This window comes from Ochotona princeps, chromosome 6, assembly GCF_030435755.1.
Source record: "Ochotona princeps isolate mOchPri1 chromosome 6, mOchPri1.hap1, whole genome shotgun sequence".
Classification (NCBI taxonomy): Eukaryota; Metazoa; Chordata; class Mammalia; order Lagomorpha; family Ochotonidae; genus Ochotona; species Ochotona princeps.
Window position 1 is genome coordinate 18,721,569 of NC_080837.1, and position 26,315 is coordinate 18,747,883.

General features: G+C 46.3%; 1 protein-coding gene across 4 annotated transcripts in view; it reads right to left on the reverse strand.

The window, feature by feature from the left end:
• TLN2 (talin 2) overlaps positions 1-26,315 on the reverse strand; it is a 462,999-nt gene that overhangs the window by 14,999 nt on the left and 421,685 nt on the right. For all 4 annotated transcript variants that reach the window (XM_058665748.1, XM_058665745.1, XM_058665746.1 and 1 more), the window contains 6 exons: positions 22,406-22,531; positions 21,756-21,872; positions 19,682-19,867; positions 14,609-14,716; positions 7,427-7,532; positions 5,894-6,018 (listed from right to left, as the gene is read on the reverse strand). In XM_058665748.1, coding sequence (XP_058521731.1) covers positions 5,894-6,018; positions 7,427-7,532; positions 14,609-14,716; positions 19,682-19,867; positions 21,756-21,872; positions 22,406-22,531 — 768 coding nt within the window. The remainder of the gene's footprint in view (positions 1-5,893; positions 6,019-7,426; positions 7,533-14,608; positions 14,717-19,681; positions 19,868-21,755; positions 21,873-22,405; positions 22,532-26,315) is intronic.

The window sequence follows — 26,315 nt, forward strand, 5'->3', positions numbered from 1 at the left end:
CTTAGCTAATTGAGTCATTGTACCAGGCTAAAACTTGCTCTGTCCCCTCCACTGCTTTTCCAGGCTATAAGCAGGCAGCAGCCAGGACATGGATTGGTACCCAAGTAAGATCCCAGCACTTGTGAGGGGAGATTTAGCTAACTGAGCCGCTGGGCCCAGGTTTGCTTTATCTTAAGCCCCTTTGGCATATGAGAAGTCTGACAACCCAGTGCTTTATATTGGTGCGGAACAGCTGGGAATGCGTGTTGGTTGCGATCTCCCCATACTTTGCCTTTTCAGACTCTACGTGGTTCCTGGTCTGGAACCAACAAGTTGTGCATGACCCTAAGTCTACAATTTCCCCAGACAAAAAATGCTGCATCTACTCCTCTTCCTCCCTGAACATCTGGCTGCCTTTTCCCCCTCACTATGTTCATCAGCAGAGAGGGTATGCTGGCCAACAAGGGAGAAACACAAAAGTCACATCAACTTAGACACATGGACAACTGAGGGCCCCTAAAAACCTTTGTTTTCTTTATTCATAAAAACTGATTGTCTCATTTTCATGGCCATGCATTGCTTCAGCCAACAACTTTAACTGGACTCAAACTAGTGTTCTTCAGCTGTGTGAAGGTGGCAGCATCTGGACGCCTGCCCAACCCAGTCCCTGCTGACACACAGAGATCCCTCTCTTTAGTTCCTGGGGACAGGTTGCCCCTGCATGACTCTGGAAATCAGGGCCCCAGCACTGTAGCCCATCTCCTCACGTCATCACCTCTCTACCACTCTCTGTAATCCTGCTTCTATACAAGCACCTGTGAGCAAGTTGGCGGTGATGTCTAGACATAGCCCCAGACGGCCTTATTTAGATCAATGGATCACAGCCCATTGAGATTTGGCAAATAGTTTGTGTGTCCCTGGAATTCTCATGTGTTAGGGATTTGGTTTCCCAAAGTCTTATGCTAATGGATTAAAGCTGCAATTTAATCTAATTATGGTGCATAAAAGTGGGGTCTGGGGAAGTGACTAGATTAGATTGGGCTGCTAGGGTGGGGCCCCATGATTGGGTCATGGAGCAGATATGAAACCAAGTACATGCTTCCTGCGTCTCTCTACTTACTAGCTTGCCATGTGACCTTCCCTCCATACTTGCCTGCCATCCATCACCCTTACCACATGCCAGAGTAAGGTAGCTGTCTGATCTTGCACTGCAAAGCTCCAAAACTGTTATGTGGGAGTGCTTCCCTACATACTCTCCAATGCTTAGTGAGAGGCCTTATTTAATCCTGCAAAAACTGAGTAAGGAGCATAGTAGCTCTTTTTTTCAGAAAGCAGTGCTTAAGGTCTCATTAAGAGAACTGAGAAGAAACTTGCATTTATTTCACAGGCTCTTCTATGACTTAAAGGTCAAAACCAACTCCAACAGGTCATTATGCATCAGAAGAAAGTTCTTCTGCCACAATTCCAAACTTCCTGCTACAGCCAATTAGGCAATGGAATTATGGCCCGACTCTTGACTTACTCTAAATATTATCAACCTCTGCCGACAAGTCAACCTATAACAGGAAATTCAACAGACAGAGTCAATTTCACATTATGTTATCTTTATTAGATAAATCCAGTTCTAACCAAGATTTATGCAAGCCCAGTGACTCATCATCCATTCAGTCTTGGTATGGCTGCTTTGGTTTACCCATTTGGTTACTATGCATGGGAAGGAAAGTTACAGATAATTGGTGTTCCTCGCATTTTCACAGAAAAGTTGCTCAGCAACATGACTAACTTTCAGACTGCAGATCAGGATAAAAATACATCCAAGCAAAATATAAATCTAGATGTGTTTGGAGTTTGTAATTCTGATCTTGGTCCAACGTCACAAACACAGGTTGGAACCTCCTGCTGTTTTCTACTAGGTATATTCCTGAAGGACTGATTCATCATGGCACAAAACTCAGCTGAACAAAACAGCTCAAGGTCCTATGGAACACGAACAACTATCACGTGCTTCTATTGTAAACAACAAGTTCAGCAAGGCTGAAAAGGTCTTCAATGTGGCACAAAGAAGTGGCATATAACATCATGAAGTGCAGTGAGTGCTCGGTGTGCTAAGCCTACTAGTGACTTTAACGTATTCTTTCCTGTTGCCTTACAAAACTTTACTAGGGACCCCCGCAGACAGGGCAAGACACTGTAGGAATATGTTTGATATATAGTTGGATTAAATAACAACCTAATATATCAAACATATCACACAGAGGCCTGCAGAAAAAGCATCCAGGTTTGACCAAGCTTGAGGATAGGCAGAGTATGAAGGTGACAGCTGCGGGGGTGATCACCCCTGCAGCGACTCTCATCCCTATCTCTCTGTGCCACACAGGTCTGTCCGCAAGTACGGAGATGGCACCGTCAGCAATGATGTGGGCACGTGCACCAGGGCTTACTGGCTTTCTCCTTCTGTCAGTTCCCCAATTCCCCTGGTCAACGTTGCATTCTGGCAGAGCTCAGGCAAAAGGAAATGCTTAAACATTAAGGGTGTGATGCGGGTCTATAACAACAGCATTTTCATAAGCCACAGACCATTCTCCTAATTCAACAGAGACCCGATGATGCAGTAAGCAGGGCAATTTAAACAAAGTCATCAGCCCTGCCTGAAACTATTCCCCAAAGTAACCACACACATTCCCCAGCTGCAGAAGGAAGGCAGGTTCTGTGTGTGTGTGTGTGTGTGTGTGTGTGTGTGTGCATGCACGCACACTGGAGGGTAGAGTTATAGGAACAGTGATGTAGCAGCAACTGTTCATTTGCAGGATCCTGAGGATTTTTACACTTTTAGCAAGGATAGAGCTGCAGTTAACTTCACAATACTGATGCTGGTGTTAGATTGTTTTTAAACTGAGGGAACTGTTTCTTTACAAGAGCAAGGAGAATATTCTGTATCACGTAGATGTTACCACAAAGTGCCTAGACAGTCACAAAATCTATGGATTTACTGAAATGATTTTACATGATATTCACATGGCAGGAAACTTTGGGTCGTAAGTCAGGGATATATGAGGGAGGGAGAATTCTAGACCTTTGCTTATGGTTCCTCCACTTTCCAGTAGAAAGTCTCACTGAACACAAAGGCTGGATGACCATGGCAGAGCGCAGGTCATTGCCCACAGCAGGAGCCCTCCCTAATTTTAAGAGTGTTACTGATACGGACTTAGGCAAGCAGGCAGTTCAGGGTCACCAGTGTGGAAGCCAAACTTCCCCTACCTATGCAATGCTTTCTGCTCACCTGTGAGTCAGATGAACCTTAGTTGTCATTACCTGGGACCTGAGTGGGGCAGTGTCATGTACCACTCCCCTTTCAAGCCCCTTTTAAAAGCCCATGCTGAGGAGGACTTGCTCTCTTGTTCCCTACAGATTCCAGGGTCGAAGGTAGCAACCCCTCTCTTCCTGTCCCTTTCTGGCCCACTCTGCCTGCACATAGCCTCATGTATCTATTCCTCACCTTCTGAACAAACCTTACCACTTTCTTAAGCTGTGTTGGTGCCAGTGCTTAAAATGCTTTTTAAGTTAGAGGCAAGAAACTAGAAAATAAATACTAGGTCCAATCTCAGACCACAACATTACTATTGTGAAAACACTGTTTCATAAAGCTTAAAAGCACAGACCTATCTTCCCCAACCCCATTTCATCATCATTGTTCTACAATCCCATTTAGCTCCTTCAGACCATAAGGAACCCATAACTCTGTGTCACGTGCTCCCTGCAACAGGGTACCTAAATACCTTTCTCATGACACTCAGCCCCAGTGTCCACGGCTCTCACCAGCTGCAGTGTCTTCCTTCAAGGAGACACTCACACCCAGCTTCTCACAAATTCACACAAGGCTGCGAGAACAAGCCTTTTGCAGTCACACAACTTTATTCTCCTCTTGGGTTGCCTTCCTACAACAGATTCCCAAGGGTAAGATGAATGGCTCTAGGGTCCCAGAAAAATACAAAGGGACCCTGTGTGACTAGAGCAGACTTAGCGGAGGCAGTGGGACAGGGATAGGCAAATCTTGAAGCTGCCTCTCAGAGTTCATCCATTTTGCTCACCTCCAGTGAGGTGGTAGTGGCCTGACCCTGGAACAAGCAAAGTCATTGATCTCTGAGGCATTGTTGAGTCCTTGTGGACTTGGGTGTGAAGATTACATGAGTTAATGCATCTGAAGATTCCTGAAGACTGCTAAGTATATGTTCCATGCTCTGTTGGAGTTAGCTTGGTCCAATCCCAGGCCTGTCCAAGAGACTAATTTGTATTTGAGGCATTTTTCCTAGAAAAAGGGATAAAACTTTCATATGCAATATTTCTGTTTCTGGTGATGAAAATGGCAATAATGCTGATATGGTTACAATTTACTGAGCTGCATTATATGTCAAGGACTGGGTTTTTGTAGTATCTCATTTGGTTACTCATGAAGACAGAGGGAAGTCAGGACCTAGAGGCTCTGAAGGCCCAAGGGCAAGTGCCCGAAATTGGAGCTGGTAGAATATTATGAAGTACTTCGGTGTAATCAGCACCAGGCTATTCCTACAGAATTAAAGGGTGACACGGCTTCAGGCGAGAGCAGACTGAACCTTTCCCTATTAGGAGGAGGCCACTGGTGACACATCAGATAAGGAAAAGGAAAAACAAAGCACCCAACTTCTCACCTTAGTCAGTGGTTGAGTCTTAAGTCTAAAGTACATTAAGACTTTAACATGATTGTAAAGCAGAACACAGAGCTGTCCTTACACCCATACTCAGGTTCCTCAAGAAAAAAACCCTGACCACAGCAGGCAACTCGAGACCCTGAGGCTAGAGGCTAGCAGAGAAAACTGTGGTGATTCCCCATATAAGATGTCAAAACACCTCAATTCTTTCTGACAAGAAATATGTCCAAGTCTAGAGTAAATGTTGGTGGATGGGTTCGAAGAAGTTGAAGGCTCTAACAAAGCTCCCTGGAGCAACAGACCCATCATAAGCTCTTGCCTGGCACTGCTTTAGAGCTGGCTGATCGGTGTCAGCACCCAGATTCGATCCTGTGCTCCTACCAAAACAGGCAGAATTTCAGGAATATGGGGTAGGGAGGAGGGGATCTAACTTTTTATTGAAGACCCAGATTTAATTTAATTATGTAATTTTTTGGGAAGGTATGGACTGCAAGCACCAGGAAGGACTTGCTTGGACAGGAGGAAAGAGGTGTGCTTGGGTACCAGCAACTTTCTGGCACAGGAGGTGGGGTGGGGCAGAGGGGGTGGAGTTTGCCTTTGGAGATGGAACCAGTCTGCCATCCTCTTGGAAAATGCCCTTCATACCATTCAGCCTACAAGTCTCTCTCTCCTTTCATCAGCCATGGCTCGGAACATGCAGTCCTGATGCGAAGTTTTCAACAGGTACCCAGAAACACACACAGGTGGCAGCACACACTGAGGAAGTCTGCTGAGGGGTTCCCTGCTGAGGCTCGCATGACCCTCTGTTCACTCTCAAAACGAGCAGAGACCTTGTACTGCATTCTCTATATGAGAGGCACCCTAGAAACCAGAAAACTAGACACTGACTATCTCATACCCAGTAACATGAAGCATCCCACAACTACTACAGAGAATGGAAATCTGGAATTCTCATTCAAAATCAGAATCATCAAGGCCTTGATTTTCCTGCACACCCAGAGGTATTTTCTTGGACAATTAACTTGATAGACTCACCCAGTGTGTTTCTTTTTGTTCCATTTTCTGGAAGAAAGCGGGGTAGGGTTAGTTGAACAGGGCTGATGCTTCCAAGTCTAAGTTGGGGTTGGGGTTGGAAGGAGACACCTTCCACCATACACACACACACTCAGCTCCCACTCACAGCCACTCACTGGAAGACGTCAGACAAGCACCTACAAACCAACACTCACTTTTGGCTTTGCTCTTGGCTTCAGTTGCTCTAACTTCTTTGCAGCAGCCTCAATGGATGCTGCAGCCCCCAGTAATTCTGTTTCTGCAATGACAGTTGGGTCTTCTGGATCCACCCACTCTGTTCCTAAAATTAGTACAAAAAATAAAACAAAGGCCATTTACAGAAGCCATAGATCTGGGCACTGGCTTTATTGCAAACAATATATTAGTTTCCATGCAAGGAGATCCTGAGAGCTGACAGCCCATTCCCTATATCGCCCTCTTTCTAGCCCTCATGAATGTAGAGGAGGCCCACCTGGTTTTCTCAATCACTTGTATGTAGGAGGGTATTTTGAAAAGTTCAAGGCCAAATAGAATTAAAAGGCAAATTTATATGGGTCTATAAAAAACACTGAAATCCATGCATATACAATAAATGGGAAATGTGTGTTATGAATAAATGCATGGATTTCAATATCTAAATAACTTTTAGTCTCATTTTGGGAAGCTATTGTTTAGTATAGCAGTTAGGAAGATGGGTAAGAGGCCTGAATCCCATATCAGAATGCCTGGGTTCAAGACCATTTCCACCCTCCAATCTTGCTTCTGATTCTTGCTAATGTGCACTCTGGGTGTCAGCAAGTGATGGCTCAAATGTTTGGGTCTCTGACATCCAAATGGGAGGCCTATAGTTCCTGGCTCTGGGCTTTAGCCTGGTCCAGCTTTGGTTGTTGTAAGTATTTGGAGTCTGACCCAGTTAACTGGAAGATCTGAGTCTGTCTACCTGTTATGTCTCCTGCCACCCAACGCCTTTCAAACTAAAAATAAATAAAAGTTCAAAAAATGTAACTGCAATTCCATGGAAATTTTAAAACACCCTCATACTGTCCTATCCAGGAACAGCCATCAGTGGTATTCATAAAAATCAAGATCTCACAGGCCAAGTCTGGAGCCTGACTCTGCCTTCCACCCTCCATCTCACAAACGCAGGCAACCCAAAGTGTCTCCAGATCATGTCCCATGCCAGGTGGAGATGTGCTATTCTCTGTAGAGACCACAGGGGGAAGAGCCACTGGCTTCAACTGTCACGCAGGGATACTGACAGCAAGACTTTGTCTATGAGGAGCTGTACTTCTATAGAAGCCAGAAGGGGTGATGCCCACAGCACACTCAGACATGACCGTCAGGGTGTTACTTGAATGAGATATATATTCTGGCAAACACAAACAAATAGAAGGAAACTACCAGACTCCCCAGGGAAGTAGGCAGTTTGACATGAGTTGTATCACTGGGGAAGACGGTTTCATACAAAGGCTGGAGGGATGACTGGCCTCACTCTGGGAGTTACTCTATAAAACCTAACTCTATACTCTCTTGCTTTAAACAAGTACCCACTGTGCTCCCACGTCTGCCAACAAAGTCTCTGTACTGTCTCTCTGTCTCTCTCTGTTAGTATGTCCCAGGAAACACCCCCACAATGAGGACAAAAGACTGTCACCTATCTATGGCCATACCACACTGAATATTCCCAATCTCCTCTGATCTTCACTTACCCTTCATGGCTTCGGCAGCCTGGATGAGCTCCGTCACGGCACCAGCGACCCGCTTGGAGAAGGCAGCTAACTGGTGTTTGAGTTCTGGGGTTGGTTTCTGAAGGATCTAGGGATGAAGAACAAGTGTAGAAGGAACTTGGTCACCATGGTGACAGGCAGTGAACTCCCTGGTGGACCTGGTATCCGACACTTGAGTTTTGAGTCTCTCCCAAAGTGACTTCAGGAGCTTGTTGGAGGAAAGCATTTAAAACTCAATGGACTTGTTTAAATGAGAAGTGAGGCAGTAGAAATTGGGGGTGCCTTGAAGGTACCTTCTGACAGTTTCCAGAGAGGGGACAAAGCTTGTCTCTGTCCTTTACTGGTACAAGTAACAAGTACAGGAAGAAGTACTCACAGGCTATGAAGGGCCAGAGTCAATGCAGAAGATTCAAGCTCTGGGCTAGCCGGTACTTGTGACACCACACATGTGGGGTCCTTGGAGACATGTGACTCATGAGACTTTTGGAAACAAAAAATCCCCATGTAAGTAGCATTTCACAGACCAGGAGGGCTGATCCTGAAAAAAGCAATCCTCTTCCAGAGTGCTGGCTGCCAGGGAGAAGCCCTGAGCACCCGTCCTCTGCTGAACTAGCTTTCCAATTGGTTTCTACTTTTTGAGTTTCATGATATTCAAAAGCCACTGGGAATTCCAAACACTAACCCAACCTATAAGACATTCCTAGCTGCTTTCTGCTCCAATTCACCTATGACAGGAACTCAAAAACAAGCTGAAAGCACCTTAACTTTCTTAACAACTATGAAGTTCAATTCCAATGGACTGTATTCTGTTCTGTCTCTCCCATAGTCTCATCTGCATGTCTTACTTATGTGCCAGGACAGGAGCTCTGGGATTAGACAAGTTTTGGCAGTCAGGAGCTGGGATGACTGCTGCTGGTCTTTGCAAACCTTGGAGACTCCCAGTTGGGGATGAGGCATGAGCTTTGGAACAGGACAGACATTTGTTCAAACCTGGCTTCAGGGTTACTTGTTTGTGATTACTGAACCCTTAGCACCTGCTTTTTCATCTGTAACACTTGCAGGATGTCAACCCCTCAGGGCTGGCATAAAGATAAAGTCGGATAATCCTTGGGACATACTTCATATAGTGCCTGGATCATAGCAGTCATTCATTAAGTGTACATTCTCAATGTCCTGGTGCCTCATACCTAGCCTTACTTGGCCAAGTAACATAGTCTTTCTCAGGGGCTTAAAAATACAGCTTTTGGACCACAGGGCCTATTCCTGTTGCAACATGACAATGAGGGAGGCTTAGCAGATGACTCGGTTAGAGGAGTTAGTTACACCAGTACCAGCCCCAGCTGCAAAGATGACTTATGTTACACTTTTACTGATTGATCCAATTTTTTGAGCATTCCACACCTCTATTTCCATTCTCCTTCTTCTTGTAATCCTTTATATTTAACTTATATTTGTTAAAGCTTGATCATTCCAGCCAAGTTCTCATTTTCTTACCCTAGAATTCTATCACTCCACAGAAATTAAGATTTCAGTATAGACCAATGAATGAGTAAGCAAATATGTGCACAAATAAATGAGTGAAAATTAGAAAAACACACTACTTGGACAAGTCCTAGAATGATGGCTTTCTAGACCGGTTGTAAGAAAAGACTAGAACAATACAGAGGTCTAACACAATCAGTGGGGAGGCAATTTGGGTGTGTGTAAGTTCTGGAGCCAATGCCAGTGCACTTGCTAGCCAACCATCCATGTTCCAGTTGAGTACAACAGTAGCCCTTTCTGTATACAGGTGGGTGGAATTATATAAACTAACACACATAAAGGAATATAGAGAGAGAGAACTGTGGGGGGAGAGGAGTGCAGGAATGATTGTGCTTACAAGACAAAATGCTCTACCATCAGAATATGGCAACAGTGGCACAAGTGAAACTTCACTAGAAACTAGTGCATTATTATACTTTAAATGGACTTTTGTCATATGTCAATTATGTTTCAATAAGGCCATTTAAAAGCAGACATTAGCATGCTGTCCAAATAAAAAGATAACAGGAAGCAGGGATATAGTCATAAAATAATCTGATTATTTCTGAAAACAAAACATTCAGTTCATTCTAACTGTTTAGTGCCTAAGGTATAAATGAGTATTTCAGTTTTAACTTGTATTTTCGAGGTTGTAACTGTACATAAATACTTTCCCCAATTCTTTCATTTTCTTTGTTTTTTTTAAATTGTATATATTTGTCTTCCTTCTCTCCACAAGACTTGTTATGAAACTGATGACAAGCCACACCCTAGGAGAAACTACTTCCAAAACACATTTGACAAAGAACTTACATCTAGAAAACTTACAGAATTCTAGAGCTAAAAAATAAGACAAAAGAACACAGTAAGAACAAAGACCTGAACAGACATTTTAAAAAAAGATATACAGAAAGCAAACAGGAACACAAAGACACTCAACAATGCAAATTAAAATCACACAAGATATCACTATATATCTACGACATTAACCGCATTCAGTTTTAACTAACTAGGTAACAAATTAAAAAAAAAACAAATAAATAAATAACAATTGGTACAAGGATGTAAAACAAGAACTCTCACACACTGATAGCAGAAAATAGTGCATCTTTGGAAAACAATTTGGTAGTTTTCCAAAAAGTTAAAAAATAAACCTACTTGGTAGATATTCACCCAAGAGCAATGAACACATGCTGGTATAAAGACTCGAGCGTGAAATATTCTTCAAAGCTGCATTTGAGTAACAAAAAAATGCAAGCAACCTGATTGACCCAACAGGTGAATGGATAAACAACAACATAGTCATTCCATATAATGAAACATTCCCTCGCTATAGATACACTGTTGCTGTACATAATATGGCTGGAACTGAAAATCTGATGCTGAATGATGGAGTGGATGCTATGTGATTCCATTTACAAACAGCTAGAAAATGCAACACATCAACATCAGTAAAGAGCAGATCAGCGGTTGCCTAGACATTTTGAGGGACAGTAAATTCATTCCTTTGATGGTTGGTGATGGTTTTGCAGATGTATAACCATATCAATGCCCAAACTGTATACGTTAAATAGGCGCTGGTTATTGCATATTAGTTATGCTACACAAGTAGAAAAAGGGCTACAGGTGTGGAAGGAAGTATTTTAATCCTCAAAGCGGAATGATTAAAGACTTTCTGTCGGTAAAAGAGCTAGCCCTTGATGTAGACAGAGAAGGGATCCCTCCTGTGTACCCTGGGGGGCTTTCTCAGACAGAGACCAGCCTAAATTAAAGTACCCTGGCTTCCCAGGAGGCAGGAAGAAAGGGGTTCTATTTTTATTCTGCTATTAAGTCAATATGACTTCTAATGGCAAATGACAGACAGATACACATGAAAGTTCTGCTGGTGGAGGAGACAGTCATTTCAGACCTGCCCAAGACTTCCTATTATGGTTTTGCAAAATTCCTGAAGTCTGAGGACTGCCCAGGCAAAGGGGCTGCAGCCTGCCCTGCACTCAAGCCTCAAGCAAATGCCCCAGCAGGCATCTTCAGTCTCTTGTTTCCTAGAACAGCTGCCATGGCAGCAAGTACCCAAGGCCAGTACTGTGCTTTGTGAGAGGTAACCAGATTCTCCAAAGAATTCACCAAGCAAGAAGTCTCTAAACAGCAAAACATCCCGAAATGGGCATGTGGGTCTGGGATAGCTTTGCATAGCTGAAAGACGGTTCTGCCAGAGTGAGTTAAGATTTTTGAAGGTAGAGGGGTTGGGGGAAGTAGGGAATGGCCAAAGGCTTTCATTTCAAAGAGGCCTAAGATTCACAAAGATGAAGAAAGCTAAATTCATGAGAGCCTGTTGGCATTATGCACAGGGGGGAAAAGCGAAGGGGAACTTCAATAGCTACAAAATTATTATTGACATGGTTCATTAAAACTTAGGCAAACAGAACAACACAGAGAGCAGGCACAGGGGTTTTATCATTGTCTGCATTTTAAAAGGTTTTCCAAGGTAAAATCAAAATAGACCAACCAGACAGAAGAGGCTTGACAGCACTTCCTCTGAATAATGTTTAAGCAGTCGAGTAGCACCCATCATCTAATGTCTCTAATCTTAGCAGAAGTAGCCCCTCAAGAAGATCCCTGAGCACCATGCAGCACTTGGAAGTGGCGTGGATTGTCGGATGTGGTCTCCAAACCTTGCTTCCTAGAGTGTTCTTGCCCCCCACCTTTTTTTGGGTGGGGGGCAATTACTGGAATGTCCCACCAATGTTCTCTCCATGGTTAAAACAAACAAACAAACAAACAAACAAACAAAAAACAGGAATAATTTTTCAAGCATTCCGGAAGGTTTCTTGCTAAGAGTTCTGGTGTAGACTTTCTTTTCAGAATGGTCATTGATCACACCCAGGTTTTCAATTAAGACCAAAAATAGGGTGTGGGAGAGAAGGAGGGTGAGAGAGAGGGACTGGGGAGAGAGAGAAAATATCTAGCTCTCGGTTGTTTCAAAAAACCTATTATCTGTTAATATTTAATCACGCCATTTTCAAAGATTTATTTATTCATATTGGCAAGGCAGATTTACAGAGGGAAGACAAGACAAAGATTTTCCATTTGCTGGTTCACTTCTCAAGTGGCCACAAGGGCCAGAGCTGATCTGATCTGAAGCCAGGAACCAGGAGCCTCTTCTAGGTCTCTCACATGGGTACAGGGTCCCAAGGCTTTGGGCCATCCTTGACTGCTTTCCCAGGCCACAGACAGGGAACTGGATGGGAACTGAAGTAACCAGGACACAAACTGGCACCCATATGGGATCCCATGCTCACAAGGATAGAATTTAGCCATTGAGTCATCGAGCCAGGCCAAAATCTTATAGCCTACAGAAAAATTGAAACAAAAAAATTCATTTTTTCCTGTAAATCAGTTTTGGCTCTGGTTTTGATTGCGTTAGAATCTGCTCTTAAAAGAAACCCAGGATCCATGTCTGGGCATTGTCTTGCTTCTCAGCTCTTGTCCCACTTATCTAGTGGTTCTCAGGCCTCGCAGTGCCACTTTCCATTTGCCCAGTCTGAGGAGGAGTTGGGGCTACTAATGCAACACTCATGATCTTACTTTCAGCTCCAGCGCTAACACAACAAGAAACATCCATGATTTAAGCAGCAGAATAGTGTTGCACACATTCTTTTCTATTCTGTTAGGAACCTTTATTTTGCGTGTGTTCACGGTAATTCCCTGTAAATAGGGGTGTTTTCTTTCTCAGTATTTGCTAGGAAACACTCTTGCAAGACTGTGTCCAGCTTTTCAAAGAGAACCAAATCAAAAATACAAATACACTACTCCACCAAGCTCCTTCACACTTATCCTTAGAAGTCAGAGCCATCAGCATGCCTTACCCCTGTGGACCAAACAGTTCTTATCGCAGTGCAATGATTTCTGTTTACTTTCCTAAATGTATTTTTACTATCATTGGCTTTCCTCTGTTCGTGCTTTAAGCTTAGCCAGGAGTACCATAAACCTCCAAACAACCTTAGTGAAACAGAGCATTTATATAAATGTCTAGCACAACTTCAGGTGGCAATGACAATAATAACATAGAACATAGAAAAGAAACCACAGTTTGCAATGTGCAAGGTTTAAATGCTCTGGTTCTATAGTAAATCCAAGGAGGGATCTGTCACAGAACCAGACTGAATTCAATTCTTCCAACCCTAAGCCTTCGAACCCTACTGCCCTGTTCTGCTGCCCCATTCCAGTCCAGATCCTATGTGCCTCAGAAAACACTGTTCCAGGCAAAGAGGCCTGTTGGAAGTCTTCTCTTGCTGTCATTTCTCCCTCCCTCCCTCTCCCATGTACTTCCTGCTAGTCAGTTCATGGACTGAATACTTCCTAACCCCACACATCTGCTAGTCTGATCACAGAGGCTCCTTCCAGGAACCCTGGCCAGCTCAGACAGTCCTCCCCTGATCCCCATGCAATGTAGGGATTTCTGCTTCTAAGGATCCAGGATCTGGAAACTTGGGAGCCCCAGCCTGGCTACTCTCCCCATAGCTGTGCTTTGCACTGATCACGGTTACTTGGATGAAGAATAAAGACCCCCCAAAAGCCCTAAAAGATTCACCCTCAGAAGACAGTTTTATGTGAAATGCCACATTGGAGTAGAGAGCTGGGATTGGCAAGGCTTGGGGATGGTTTGGCCCCAGCTCTAATGCTGAAAAGCTGGGTGAGCTTAACCAAGAACAGACCTTGCCAGGCCTTGGATCACTCAATTGGCACAAGGACTAAATGAGAAAAACAGAGAATGTCCCAGCCAAGGAAATGCATGCTAGACCTCTGCAGGCACACAACTGGGTACCCAAGGGCAGCCTGTTGCAGCTATAGTTTCAGGTCTGAGAAGAGTGGGGAAGTGATGCAGGGGAGACGGCAATGTTTCCCTTATTGGCATGCTCCTGATTCCTAGGCAGACCCTCTAAGGGCAGTGTATGGAGAGAGTCTGCATGGTTCTAAGTGTGGCTTCCAGACCTCAAGGTAGTGCCCACCTGCTTTGGTTTCCCTCGGTCTTGTTCTCAGGGCCTGCAGAGAGGCAAGTTCCCCAGCAACCAGCAGTCTGCACAGATCTGAGGTGTCTACACGGGCAGCCCACCTTCCATCACGACTATGCCCCTCCAACTGGTACATCTTATCTCTGTCTTCTTAGCCCAGCCCCATGCCAAACATTTGGCCTAGACCATTCTTTCAAAGAAACAAGACCTGATCAGGGGCCAGAGGATCATTTGTAGCAGTAATGAGTGTCTCCAAAACTTGTTACAGGGCCCTTGTGTTCCCATAAGATGTGCTGGGGTCTTCTTAACAAGCCCTCTTGACTTTTTCTAGCAGTGGCCGTGGCAGTCTACCTGCCTCACCAGTCACCCCATCTGCCCTATCTTAGTCTTGCCTCCTTGGAGCAAGAGAAATCTGCCTGCCATTTATTTCTGGTCACCTTCAGCTCAGCATGCTGGACCACTGTGATGCAGTGATTCCTCCATGCAATCTAGCCCCAGCATGTGGACTGAACTCTAGAAGGTCCTTGTCCTGAGGAAAGAAGGCCTTGAGCTAACTCCATGAGACCAGGTGGGAGTGACAGGCAACTGCTGCCCAGCGCCACCTGCCCTGCTCCACCCCTGCCCTCCTTACCACCAACACATGCTCAAGCAGGTCCAGGTAGCCAAGGGCGCACTCGGTGCCATGCCGTAAAGCTCTAGTTCGCACCTCCTCGCTGACTTCAGTATGGAAGGACGCTTGCTGCAGGGAGAAAGAAGGCAGACATCACAAAGTGGGAGGAGCCAATTCACCTACCCCCAGATTCAGTGTGCGGAGCAGCCTAGACTCCAAGACAGGACACCGTGGACAAACACATCCCAACACCTCGCAGAGAAGAGGCCTCCTTCCTGCACCCTTGCCTGCCCTGGAATCCTGCGGCTCCAGCTTGTGTGACAGTGCCTCGAGGCCAGGAGAATCCACTCACTCTGCTCCCTCTTTCCTTCCCTCTCCCACACCCCTTTCACTGAAATGCAGAGAATTCTACACATACGCAGCAGCGCAGGGCAGGACTGCACATGCACAAAAGATCCCAGGGAAGGTTTGCAATGTGGCTCGTGGCAGGAGACTGACTGACCTGGGGTCAGTGAGTAAGGATTCCTGGAAGCCTTGGCTCCCCTCCCCTGCCTCCTGAGCCTGACCACATTGCAGTTACAGTGAGGTCTTGGTGACCAGGACCCTGTGGCTCCTGGGAGACTGAAGATAATGAGAGCGCCAGCACTCTCGGAGGCCGCATAACTCATCTCGCATTCTGCGAAGGCTGAGATAAACGAGCTAGGGCATGGGGTGGACACAACATCTTGTGCTGCTGCTTTGCACTTGTGACCTGACACCTGGAGTCATTTAGGAGCTATTGCTTCCCACGGCATACCCATGCACAGGGTTGCCAGATAAAACATGCTCAGTTATATCTCAACTTCAGATAAGCTTGGAAAAACAAATGTTAGTGCCAGGACGGGATACCCTATTTTTCATTTGAGAAACCTGGTAATCCTATCCATGTAGTCATTCTACCTTTTATAGCTTCTTTATGGAAAGAATTTCAGTGGCTTAGAGAAATCTATAAAATAGAGAACTACACATAAATCACGAATGGGGACAGACACAAATGATACAGTGGCATGAAAGGTCAAGAGGGAAGTGGATAAGGGACCAGGGTTCACGAGCGTAGCCCCTTTCCTGCAGAGTGGCATTAGGGGCAGGTGGGACCTCACTTGACCCTCACCCCTGCACTGAACGGTGCCCACACTTGTGACTTGGGAGCAGGAATGATTCATCTGCATTCTCAGAAGCAGCAGCCAGGAGCCTGTCGCCAGCACTCCTATGCTTGTTCAGCCTTGAAGTCCAGTGCCTGGAGGGTGAGGCTACAGCCAGTGTCTACTGTGACATCACTGTGGGAAGACATAGGTGACACCACCACTCAGTCACCTCAGGCAGGTAAAAGACAAGGTCCCTGCAGAGGAACCCAGGTATTTCTGTCTACTACTGTCTAGTGACTGTGTCACTTGGTAGGACCCTTTGGGAGAACAATCTGGCATTGATTAAAACCATCCCATTTGAACCACAAATGTTGCTTCTGGGACTCTTGCCTGAAGAAATAACCTGAATCACAGGACAAAAACAGATACGCCTACAGACGCTTTTAACAGTTAAAGTCATGATTATAAAATATGCAGATGATGTAAACATTGCTAGCAGGGGGAAGATAATATTCATTGGCAGAGGGTTTTGCAGTGATTACATCAGTGCTGCTGATGACTCCCAGCCACAGGTCAGCCCTGTGACATCACTGACAACAGCAGCCAAGAAACTGTACCTGGCACAAGCATGGGCAAGTAACCAGCAAGAAACACACATGCGTGTTAACTCAGGCCCCAGGGAAGACTCTGCTGGAGGAGTTAGCATAAGCTCCGTTCCCATAAAATGAACCAGAAGATAACTTCCTGTACCCTCATGTTTGCCCCTGGTTATCCTGCTCAACCTCCAAGCTCCAAGACGGTACCATGGCCAAAAGACTTCCTTCTAGGCCATTCCTTGGCATCCTGGTTTTCTGTGTGTGCTGCGCATGCAAACCTGTTGGCTCAGCTGCCTCAGTTTCAGATGCAGGAGGACCAAAGGAAATAGAAGTGTTAATGGATGGACCCTGCATGGTAGCCTAGTGGCTGAAGTTCTTGCCTTGCATTCTCTGGGATCCCGTATGGGTGCCAGTTCATGTCCTGGCAGCTCCACTTGCCTTCCAGCTTCCTGTTTGTGGGGAAAGCATTAGAGGATGGCCCAAAGCCTTGGGACCTTGCACCTGGAAGAAGCTCTTGGCTCTTAGCTTTGGATTGGCTCAGCTCGAGCTATTCCCGCCATTTGGGGAGTGAACCAGCAGATGGAAGATCTTTCTCTGATTCTTTTTTGCAAATCTGACTTTCCAATAAAAAATTAAAAATTTTCTTTTAAGTGAAGTGTTAATGAAATTTGAGCAATAAGTTCCATCCTACGAATAGCCTCAGGTTTGGCATGGACTCTAGTCCTCATGTCCAGCTTGGCCATGTAAAGGGGACATATGGGCTGCAGGGCTCTGGTTCTGACGTGTCCTACAAAATCCAGATGTGACCCAGAAGGGAGCTGAGGCTGAGTACACAGTGCCACACGCTTTGTTACATGATCTGCTTCCCTGAAAACAGGAGCAACCTCTGATAAAGTGACCTGAAAACACGAATTACATTCCACTTCCACCTCTATTATGGTTTTTTTGTTGTTATTTCCCCTTTTATTTCATGTTTGTGACATGGGGCCAAAGGAGCCTGTCATTCATCAATGGAAGAAACCCAGAGCATTGTGGCTAGGAAGCCACGGGCAATCAATTGGAAGAGCTGGTATCAGTTCTGGTTCTCACTGTCAAGAGCTGTGGGACTAAACCTCTCCCTTGAAAACAAAAACAAAAACAAAACAAACAAAACAAAACAAAAGCATTGGTTAATTTGAGAGAGAAATAGCCCAGGTGCTTGTTGATTTCCCAAATACCTCCAATAACCGGGGCTGGCCAAGCTGAAGCCAGTATTCAGGAATTCCATCAGGGTCTCCCATATGAATGTCAGCAACTCAAGGACATAGGCCATCATTTTCTGCCTCTGGGTGCATCAGCAGGAGGCTGGATTAGAAGCAGAGTAGCTGGGACTCAAGCAGACCCTCAGAGGGGTAATATAGGGGTCCTAAGTAGTGGCTTAACTCCCTGTATCACAACACCAGCCCCATCTTTTAACTCCTCTGAGCCTCTGCTCTATCATCTGAAAAATGAGAATAATGACTTTTATCTTTGTCACTCAAGAGCACATGACAGAATGCAGGTGACAGCCTCTCCACAGTACTGGGTGCCTTGGGATCCCAGTGCCTGAGGGGCATGTCCTGCTGTAAAACACTGTTCTTTGATTCAGAAAATTAACTCCCAGGGAAATTACCTCTTCCAGCAGGTGACATCCACCAAGCACATCAAAATGATTAGTATTGGTTACCTCAGGACAGAGCCCAACCTTCCTGGCATAGTCCTCATGATCCTTCATGGAGGTGTCCATTCCCTTCTCCCACCTCTACCTTCCTGCCTTCATGCTCACTCTTTAACTCCCCAGGGCACAAGAGTCCCAGCAACTGCTGCTGCCCTGGTGACCAGGTCCCTGTGCATCATTTTTATTCTGTTTTCCTCCTCCTCTTCTCTTCCCTACTAGTTGCCTCCATGCCACCTCACCCCTCTGGGGTATCCCCTGAAGCCTCAGACTTGGTTCCTACAGTGACCAGCCAAACAGAACTCACTTCACCACAAAGATGGCCATTATATAACAGCCACTTTTCCAAGTATGTGGTTAATCCCTGCACCCCACACTCACCATGGTGGTGATCACCAACGAGACATTGAGCAGAAGCCAGAGTCATGGGGGTACTCAGTGGGATGTAGAATTCCATGAGAGCCCTTATAGGGGACCTTATCTAAAAAATTTACTTACTTTAGTGCCAGAGAGAGAAAGATGCAGACACCATACACAGAGACATAGGCAGACAGAGAGTACCCATCTACTGGTTCCCTCCCTATTTGAAAAGCACACAATGGCAAGGGCAGGGTAGGCCAGAAGCTAGGAGCTGGGAATTCAACCTGGGTTTCCCAAGTGGATGACAAGGACTCAACTACTTGAGCCATCCATGACTGCCTTCAGGGTGTGCAGGAACAGAGGCTGGTGTGGAATCTAGGGACTCTAATAGGGAAAGCAAGTATCTTAACTGCTGGACCAAATGCCCATCACTGGGGTCAGTCACTTTCCTAAAACGACAAAGTAAAATCAAGGTCATGGGGCTCCCTCCCTAAGTGTGGGTTCAGGCCAGCTGCTCCAGTCACCTACTAGAGGATCATAAGTCTTCAAGAACATTCTGTAGGGAGAGAAGGTCAGAAGGTAGCTCCCCAAGCTGTGTGGTGTTGATCTAACTCATTTTCTCAACCAGTGGTGGCAACACCTCACTTGGGGCAAAATGGTAAATGTATGGAGGCAGGAAATGGGGCAAGTGGAAGAGGTGGATCCTGAATTAGCACTGCAGCCTCTGCTTGCAAGGCTTGCTGCCTGGTGAGTAACTGGAAAGGCTAGGTCAGCAGGACTGGTCCCATCCTTCACAACCACAAAGCACCTGAGCGAGTGTCTTCCTACAGATGGACCTCTACGCTGCTTTTTAAAAACAATTAGATCTTTTTAAGCATTTCCCTCCTTTTACTTGAAATGCAGACACAGAGAGAAAGATATTCCATCCACTGGTTCACTCCCACAATATTCACAGCAGCTGGAGCTGGGCCAGTCCAAAGCCAGGAGCCAGGAATTAAATCCAGGTCTCAGGCTAGGATGGCAGAGACCCCAGTAACTGATCCCAGGCCTGCTGCTTCCTACCAGAGGTGCACATTAGTAGAAACTAGATTTCCCAGTGGGACCTGAACCCAGGCATTCCAATGTGGGATGTGCTTAACTGCTGTAACAAACACCTGCTCCGGCACACGTTATCTTCAGTCTGCCTCTTAGGACCAAGGTGCATGTCCTAAGCTGCTTGCTGTCATATTGTCCAGCCCTTCTCCTCCTTCAGAAGACCACAAACAACTCTATTATGACAGCCACCAAGCTGTCCAGCAGGGGCAAGGACAAGGCCCTTTACCTTACAAGCCGTCAACATGTCTGACACAGCTTTGCGGCTCAGATTGGCGGTCGCAATTACATCCTCCTGTCTACACGAGTTCCCTGCTGCCACGGCTTTGGCTGTTGCCATGGTAATGCCTTTTGTCATCCTTATGGATTCTTCAGGTGATGAGGTCTTTTCAGGGATCTCTTTGGACTGGAACACCTAGGAGTCAGGCAGAGAAGAGGTGATAAGAATCACACAGGGTGAAAATCCCTTATTTCTTTTCCAACTGGGTTGAAAACACAGCCAGCTATTGCAAGAGGCAGTCCAAAGGCAGGAAATTGGGAACTGAAGTATAGGAATGTTCCTGTTTTCAAGATTCTTGCATGAATGACATTCTTAAGGCAACACTTGACATTCATGGGAGTGAAACAATGGGGGAGATCCGTCTACAACATGAACCTATTTGTCTGTGGAAACTCACTCCCAGCATTTATATGCCTTTCATTCAGGGTGGTTGCATATCATCTTGGTTCTCTTCCTCACCCCCATCTCCCACTCCAGCCTCAGGGTCCACGCTGGTGCCTCGGCAGTTTCCAGAATCTCAGTAATCCCAGTGCTGGTACTGGGGCAGGACTGACCTGAATGTATCACTCTGTACCCTCACATCCCTCTTTGAGAAGCTGTGAGGGAGGGGAAACAAAGCATCAGTTCCTCCTATTCATAGCATAGCTTACAGTTAGAACTGCATAACTGTGCAGAGCTATTTGTGTTGAGTGTGTCATGTTGACACTGTGAATTATTTAACATGCATGCTCATACACACCCCTTTAGAGCTTGAAGTTTCCCCTGTCAGTCAAGTTGTTCATTTCTTCTTTTTTCTCCTTTTTTTGCTCATTTTTCTTTAGCTTGACTCCTAACAAGAGGGATGGGTGTCCTGACTGTGGGCTAAATGTGCTCTTCTGCCTGTACTTGATGACCTTCCCTTTAGCCGTGGCTATCTTCAGTGCAAGGTAACTAGTTGGCACGTGGGAAGGCTTCCCAGAGGTAGCAGGGAGGTAGGAACCAGTCAGCACCCGGGACACATAGCACCATTGCCAAATGTCACTACAGCCTCAAAATGGGCAGGGGCAGATGAAGCAGCCAGGACTCTGACTCCCAGGTGCACTCCTGAATGCTGTGGTGTGGTGAGCCACATGGACAGTGTGCTCCACATTGGGCACCTGCCTCCTCCCCTCCCCCAGAAACACGGCTTTGAGGTCAATCACAGATTCCATCAGCCTGCTGGGAAAGACAAGCACCAGTCACTCCCTAGAAGAGCTCCAAAGTTCAAATCTTCCTTTGGCACCATTGGGTGCCACAACTATCAGAGCCTGCGCCCAGACTTAGAGTAGGAAACACCCAGCCCACACAGCCATGGAAAGGTGCTAGGCAGCAGAGTATAAGAATACCACCAGCCTAGAGTAGCACCTGTCTTTCTCCCTTTCTCTTTTAAGTGTGAACCTAGCATACTGCCAACTACAACCGGATCCATTCAAGACCCCAGAATCCAAGCCCCCATCACATAAGCCCCACAGTATTGCTTATTTCTGGTTCTGATCCTCAGGTCACTTGACAGGTGATCCTGACCCCCTGCCAAAGGTACAGAACAAGTGGAAGCCAAGTCAGTCTCCCCAGTACCGCCCTCCTGCTGCAGCTGCATCTGTTGGGTAGCCCCTTAATAATGAATCTCAGATTCCAAATTCTACAGGCATGCAGCAGTGTGAGCTGTTAGCCAAAGTATGCAAAATCTGGGAGCTTAGGCACATACTCATGAATAAAGCTCAGGCCAAGTGGCAACAGTTGTACTTACGTGCCTGATCCAGGAATCTTCCATTAGGCTTTGGGTTCAGGCTGGAGCCTGAATCCATTCTACATGACATATTCCAATGAAGTCCCTAATTACAGTGACAGACTACTCCTAGCCAGACTCTGTGTCCCCGCTGGGGTCTCAACATTGCAAGGCTGCCACAGGCAGGTGAGGAGGCCTCCCTCATTCAGGGGTTCCAGGTGATACATTTTGATGCTTCAACTCTGGGGTCGGCAGATGCCCTGGGAGAGGGCTCCTTACCGTGAGCTCTTGCTTTATGTACTCGATGGTGGCCTCCAGGGCCCTTGTGCCCCGAGTGGCTTCATCCTCTACTGCCTTCACAGTCTTGAGGAGAGAGGTAACATTGGTCACCATCACCTGTAGAGCAAGAGAGCAGGATATTGCCTGAAGTGGCTGCCCCTTTCAATTGTTTAAAACATTTTATATTTTTTTAAAGAGAGAGAGAGAGAGAGAGAGAGAGAGAAAGAGAGAGAGAGAGAGAAAGAGAGAGAAAGAGAGAGAGAGAGAAAACACGAATGTATGAGAGTGAGTGCTACCACCTGTCGGGTCACTCTCCAGATGTACACGATAGCCAGGACTAGATTGACTGGGCCCAAACTGGGAAAACAATCTGGGTCTCCAATGTGATTGCACTTGAGCCATCACCTAGTACCTCCCATGGCCTGCATTAGCAGGAAGCTCGAACTGGGAATGAGAGATGGGAATTAAACCCAGACATTCTGCTGTGTCATGCAAGGTCTTAACTGGTGTTTCCAAGTATTAGGTTAAATGCTTGCTCTTATGAACACTGTAAGCAAAGACAACTCTTTTTAAGTGAAAAAAAGGACCCTGATGTGTATTCTCCCATTGCTCTCATACAGATTCTCCCATCCTTCCAGCTTGCATAGTACCTTGGCGGCCCCCTTGAGCTGGTACATGGAAGGGTCATCAGCTGGCTTGCTGGCAGCTCCCTTGGTTGCACCAATGAGATCAGAAAGGGCCTTGGCCACGTCTTTGATAGCATTGATCAGCACCACCTGAAAGCACAGAATTAAGTGAGCAGATGTTGGCTGGTTTCCATAGGACCTTGCAGGCCAAGGGCAGGCTGGGACATTAGGTATGAGAGAGAGTAGCTCTAAAGCTTGCTTGCCACCACTGGGGCTTCTGGTGTAGGAATGAGGACTTTCAGGGGCAGCTGCAGCTGAGAAAGCCTGGGGAACATAGGTCTAAAAACAGCATGTTTACAAATTCACAACTTGCAACCCTGGAGACATACCATTCACCTCCCAGACTGATGCCCTCATTCTTGAGAGCCCATCCCTCAGCCTACACTGGGTTGCAAGGCTTCACTGGCACCACCATTCCTGCCCCTCTGGCTCTAGCTGGGAAGATTTCCTTCCTTGCTCAATGTTCAATCTGTGATGGAAACAGAGGTGTCTTCTTTCCTTCCCATGGTCAATCCTGAGTCATTACTGCTTAGGGCCTTGGCTCTTCTCCTCTCTACCTGAAACTCGGCTCTTATGGTCATTCGGGTGTCATCTCCAACGTTGAAACCTTTACACCTTTCCTGCCTCTCAGGGTCAGCAGCAGCAGGAAGCTGGGTTGGAAGTTGAGAAGCTGGGACTCAAACCAGGCACACTGATGTGGGATGCATACATCCCAAGCAGCAGCTTAACCGTTGTGCTGAACAACTGCTTCCACAAATGTCTTTAAATTCCATGTGCCACAAACTATGTGAAGCAACCTCACACACCAGGCTCAGAGTTCTGACTCAGCCCCACCTATCCTGCCAAAACCTGCTGAAGGTGAGTAGGGATAACAGACATGACACCCTACTAGACCCAAAGCTCCAGACAGCTAAATCAAAGCAAGCAATTTAGCCATTTCCTACCCTCTGCCAACCCCTCATGTGCCTTGTTCAAGGACCAGCAACCTCAGTCTTAGAGCCCACAGGGTGAGTCAGGGCACGTGAGAAAAGCACCGGTAGGGAGGTGCATTTGCACTCCTTCCTGAAGTCACAGCGGCAGGGAGAGGGATGACAAGGGCAGACAGAGTCATGCCAACTAGGACCTGCTGCCCAAACCCACAGCACACACCATCCCATCCCCTGCCACTTGACAACTGACAAGCAAGGTCTCATTTGAAGTTGGCACTTCAAGAAATAGAGACCTACTAAGAGTAGGATCCTAGAGCAATAGCACAAAAATAAACATAGGCTGGGGGGCCCACACTGTGGCAGAGTGAGTAAAGCTACCACTTGCCATGCCGGCATCTCATATTTGAGTGACGTTTAAAGTCCTGTCTGCCTTATTTCCAATCCAGCTCTCTGCTCAAGAGAAGAGCCTAGGAAAGCAGCTGGTGAGGGCGGCCACAGCTATCTCAGCCACTTGGGAGACCAGAATGGAGTTCTTAGCTCTTAGCCTTGCCTTGGCCCAGCCCTGATCATCACAGACACTTGGGAAATGAACCAGTGGATCGAACATTTCTTTCTGTGCATCTCTTTTGCTATAACTCTATCTTTCAAATAAATAAATAGATCCTAAAAAAAAAAAAAAAAAAGACCAAGGACTTGAAGAGACATTTCTCCAAAAAAGAAAAACTGGCTAAGAGTTTTATGCAAAGAAGCTCAGTGTCACCGATCATCAAGGAAATGAAGTCAAAAGCACAGTGGGGCCTCCTTACACCTGCAAGGACAGCTATTACTAAAACAAAAAGTGAGGTATGGATAGAATGTAGAGAAAGAGACCAGTGTGCATGCTGTATACTGTTGCTGAGAATGCAAAGTGGCCCAGGTAGTTTAGAAACCAGTATGCAAGTCCCTCCAAAACAAAACAGCAAATAAATCAACATAAATAATAAACAAACCTATGATCCAGCAATCTCTCCTCTGGCATGTACTTAAAAGAACTGAAATCAGGAATTCAATAAGCTATCAGAACTTCAATGTTCATAGCAGGATCATTTACAATATATAAAACAGGGAAAACAAAGACAATGGAATAATACTTAGCTTCCCCCCCACAAAAAAAGGAGGAAACTCTGACATTCACAACAAATGCCTAAGTGAAACAAGGCCACTCACAGAAGGACATATCATGCTTCTGTGTACATGATGAGCCTGAAACTCAAATTCAACAAGGAGTATGGTGGCTGTTGCTGCAGGTGGTGGGAGTGGGGAGAGAGAGTTCTCATCAGTGGATATGAAGTGTCAATCACGCAAGACAAGTGAGATTCAAGACCCTGAGTTATGGCTGTATGCCCAGTGTGGGCAGGGCTACGCTGCACACAACTTCCAAGCAGGCATGGGAGGAGGCTCATGCTGACCAGCACTGAAGCAGCATTGTGGACCCACATGGCCCTAGTTTATGATTCTTTCTGCTCTCTCTGTGCAGAAAACTACCACCATAAGCAAATAGGAAGAGGAAGTGCCTGCAACAACCCAAGAGGTTTTTCTACATTCTTAAGCCAATGTGCTTCTCCTCAAGCTGGGTTGGGTCAGGAGCACATGCTTCTGCCATGTGGGCCAATTCTAAGCATATGTTCATAAACTTTCCATACCTCTGGGAGGGTTTTGAACAAACCCTGCAGGCAGGGATTCTGGAAAATGCTCAACATTCCAAAGAGTAGTCAGATTGTTCTGGGAGGTTATCAGAAATCCAGCCACAGGAAAGAAACAACAGCATGAGAAAGGTTTCCTCATGGATCCCAGCTTCACTCAAAGAATATCAGAAAGGGAGGGCTTGGGCCAGGTGGGACCAAAGCCTGCAGCCTCAGGTCAACCAACACAGTGACTGCCATCCACCTGGGTTCTGTGTTCAGTTTTGTTCAAACAGGATCAATTTATCAATGAAAACACAAGTGTCTACTGAGAGCTGGGGCTGAGCATGGAGAGAACAGGGGTCTATGAAGTTTGGCACACTTAGGAGCAGGTAACATCTATGCAAGGATGACTATGGCTGGCTGTCACTTCAATGTGTATCTGTGGGGACATCCACTGCATGCCAGGTGCTGCTGTGCCAGATACAAAGACCCCCAAAGAACAAACTAGGGTGATGGTCTTTAAGGAATCTATTGAATGGGGGACCAAGGAACAAGCAAACTTCTCCAGGCTGACATAAACAACAGCAGAGTTCATTTCCTCATCTACATCTGGCTGCCACCCCATCGCCTCACCCAGCACTGAGACCCAAGGCTTGCATGTAGACTTGGATATTTCTCAATTCTCCACCATCTGTGGTGGATTCAGATCCTCTCCCCTCAGTGCCATGCCTCTGACTTTCCTTTCACAGTGGCAGCAGCTGCTTCACTAGCTCCCTGTGCATCTCCTGTGGACATGTCCCTCAGGGCTGGATTCCTAAGGGGCTCTTTGCCTGAACGACTTTCTTCTTTCCCTCCCTGCTTTCCTTGCTGTGGTTGCCAAGTGCTGTCAAGAAAGCAACAATTTCTGAATCCACATTGCTGTCCCTGGGCTAGCTCATGACCACTTATTAGGTCCAAGTGCACATCTCCCTAGAACATCTAATTCCACCTGCCCCTGAAAGGTACTCACCTTCCACTTCCCTCCCAGGGCAGCCCTGCTTTCAGAGAGGTCTATATGGGTACATGGAGCTCCAGTCCACGCACTGCTGCAGCCCGAGTGGGGGGACCACACTTGCACCTCACCTTATCTCCCAATGCCTACTGCATCCAATCCAGCACCAGATGTGTTGAGGCCCCCTTGGAGGTTTTTCCCAGGTCTATAATCCCATAGCACACTCCTTGGCAGGCCCTGCCTCCATGCTGCCTGGATCACAGGTTCTGAAAGTTTCATCATGTAACCTG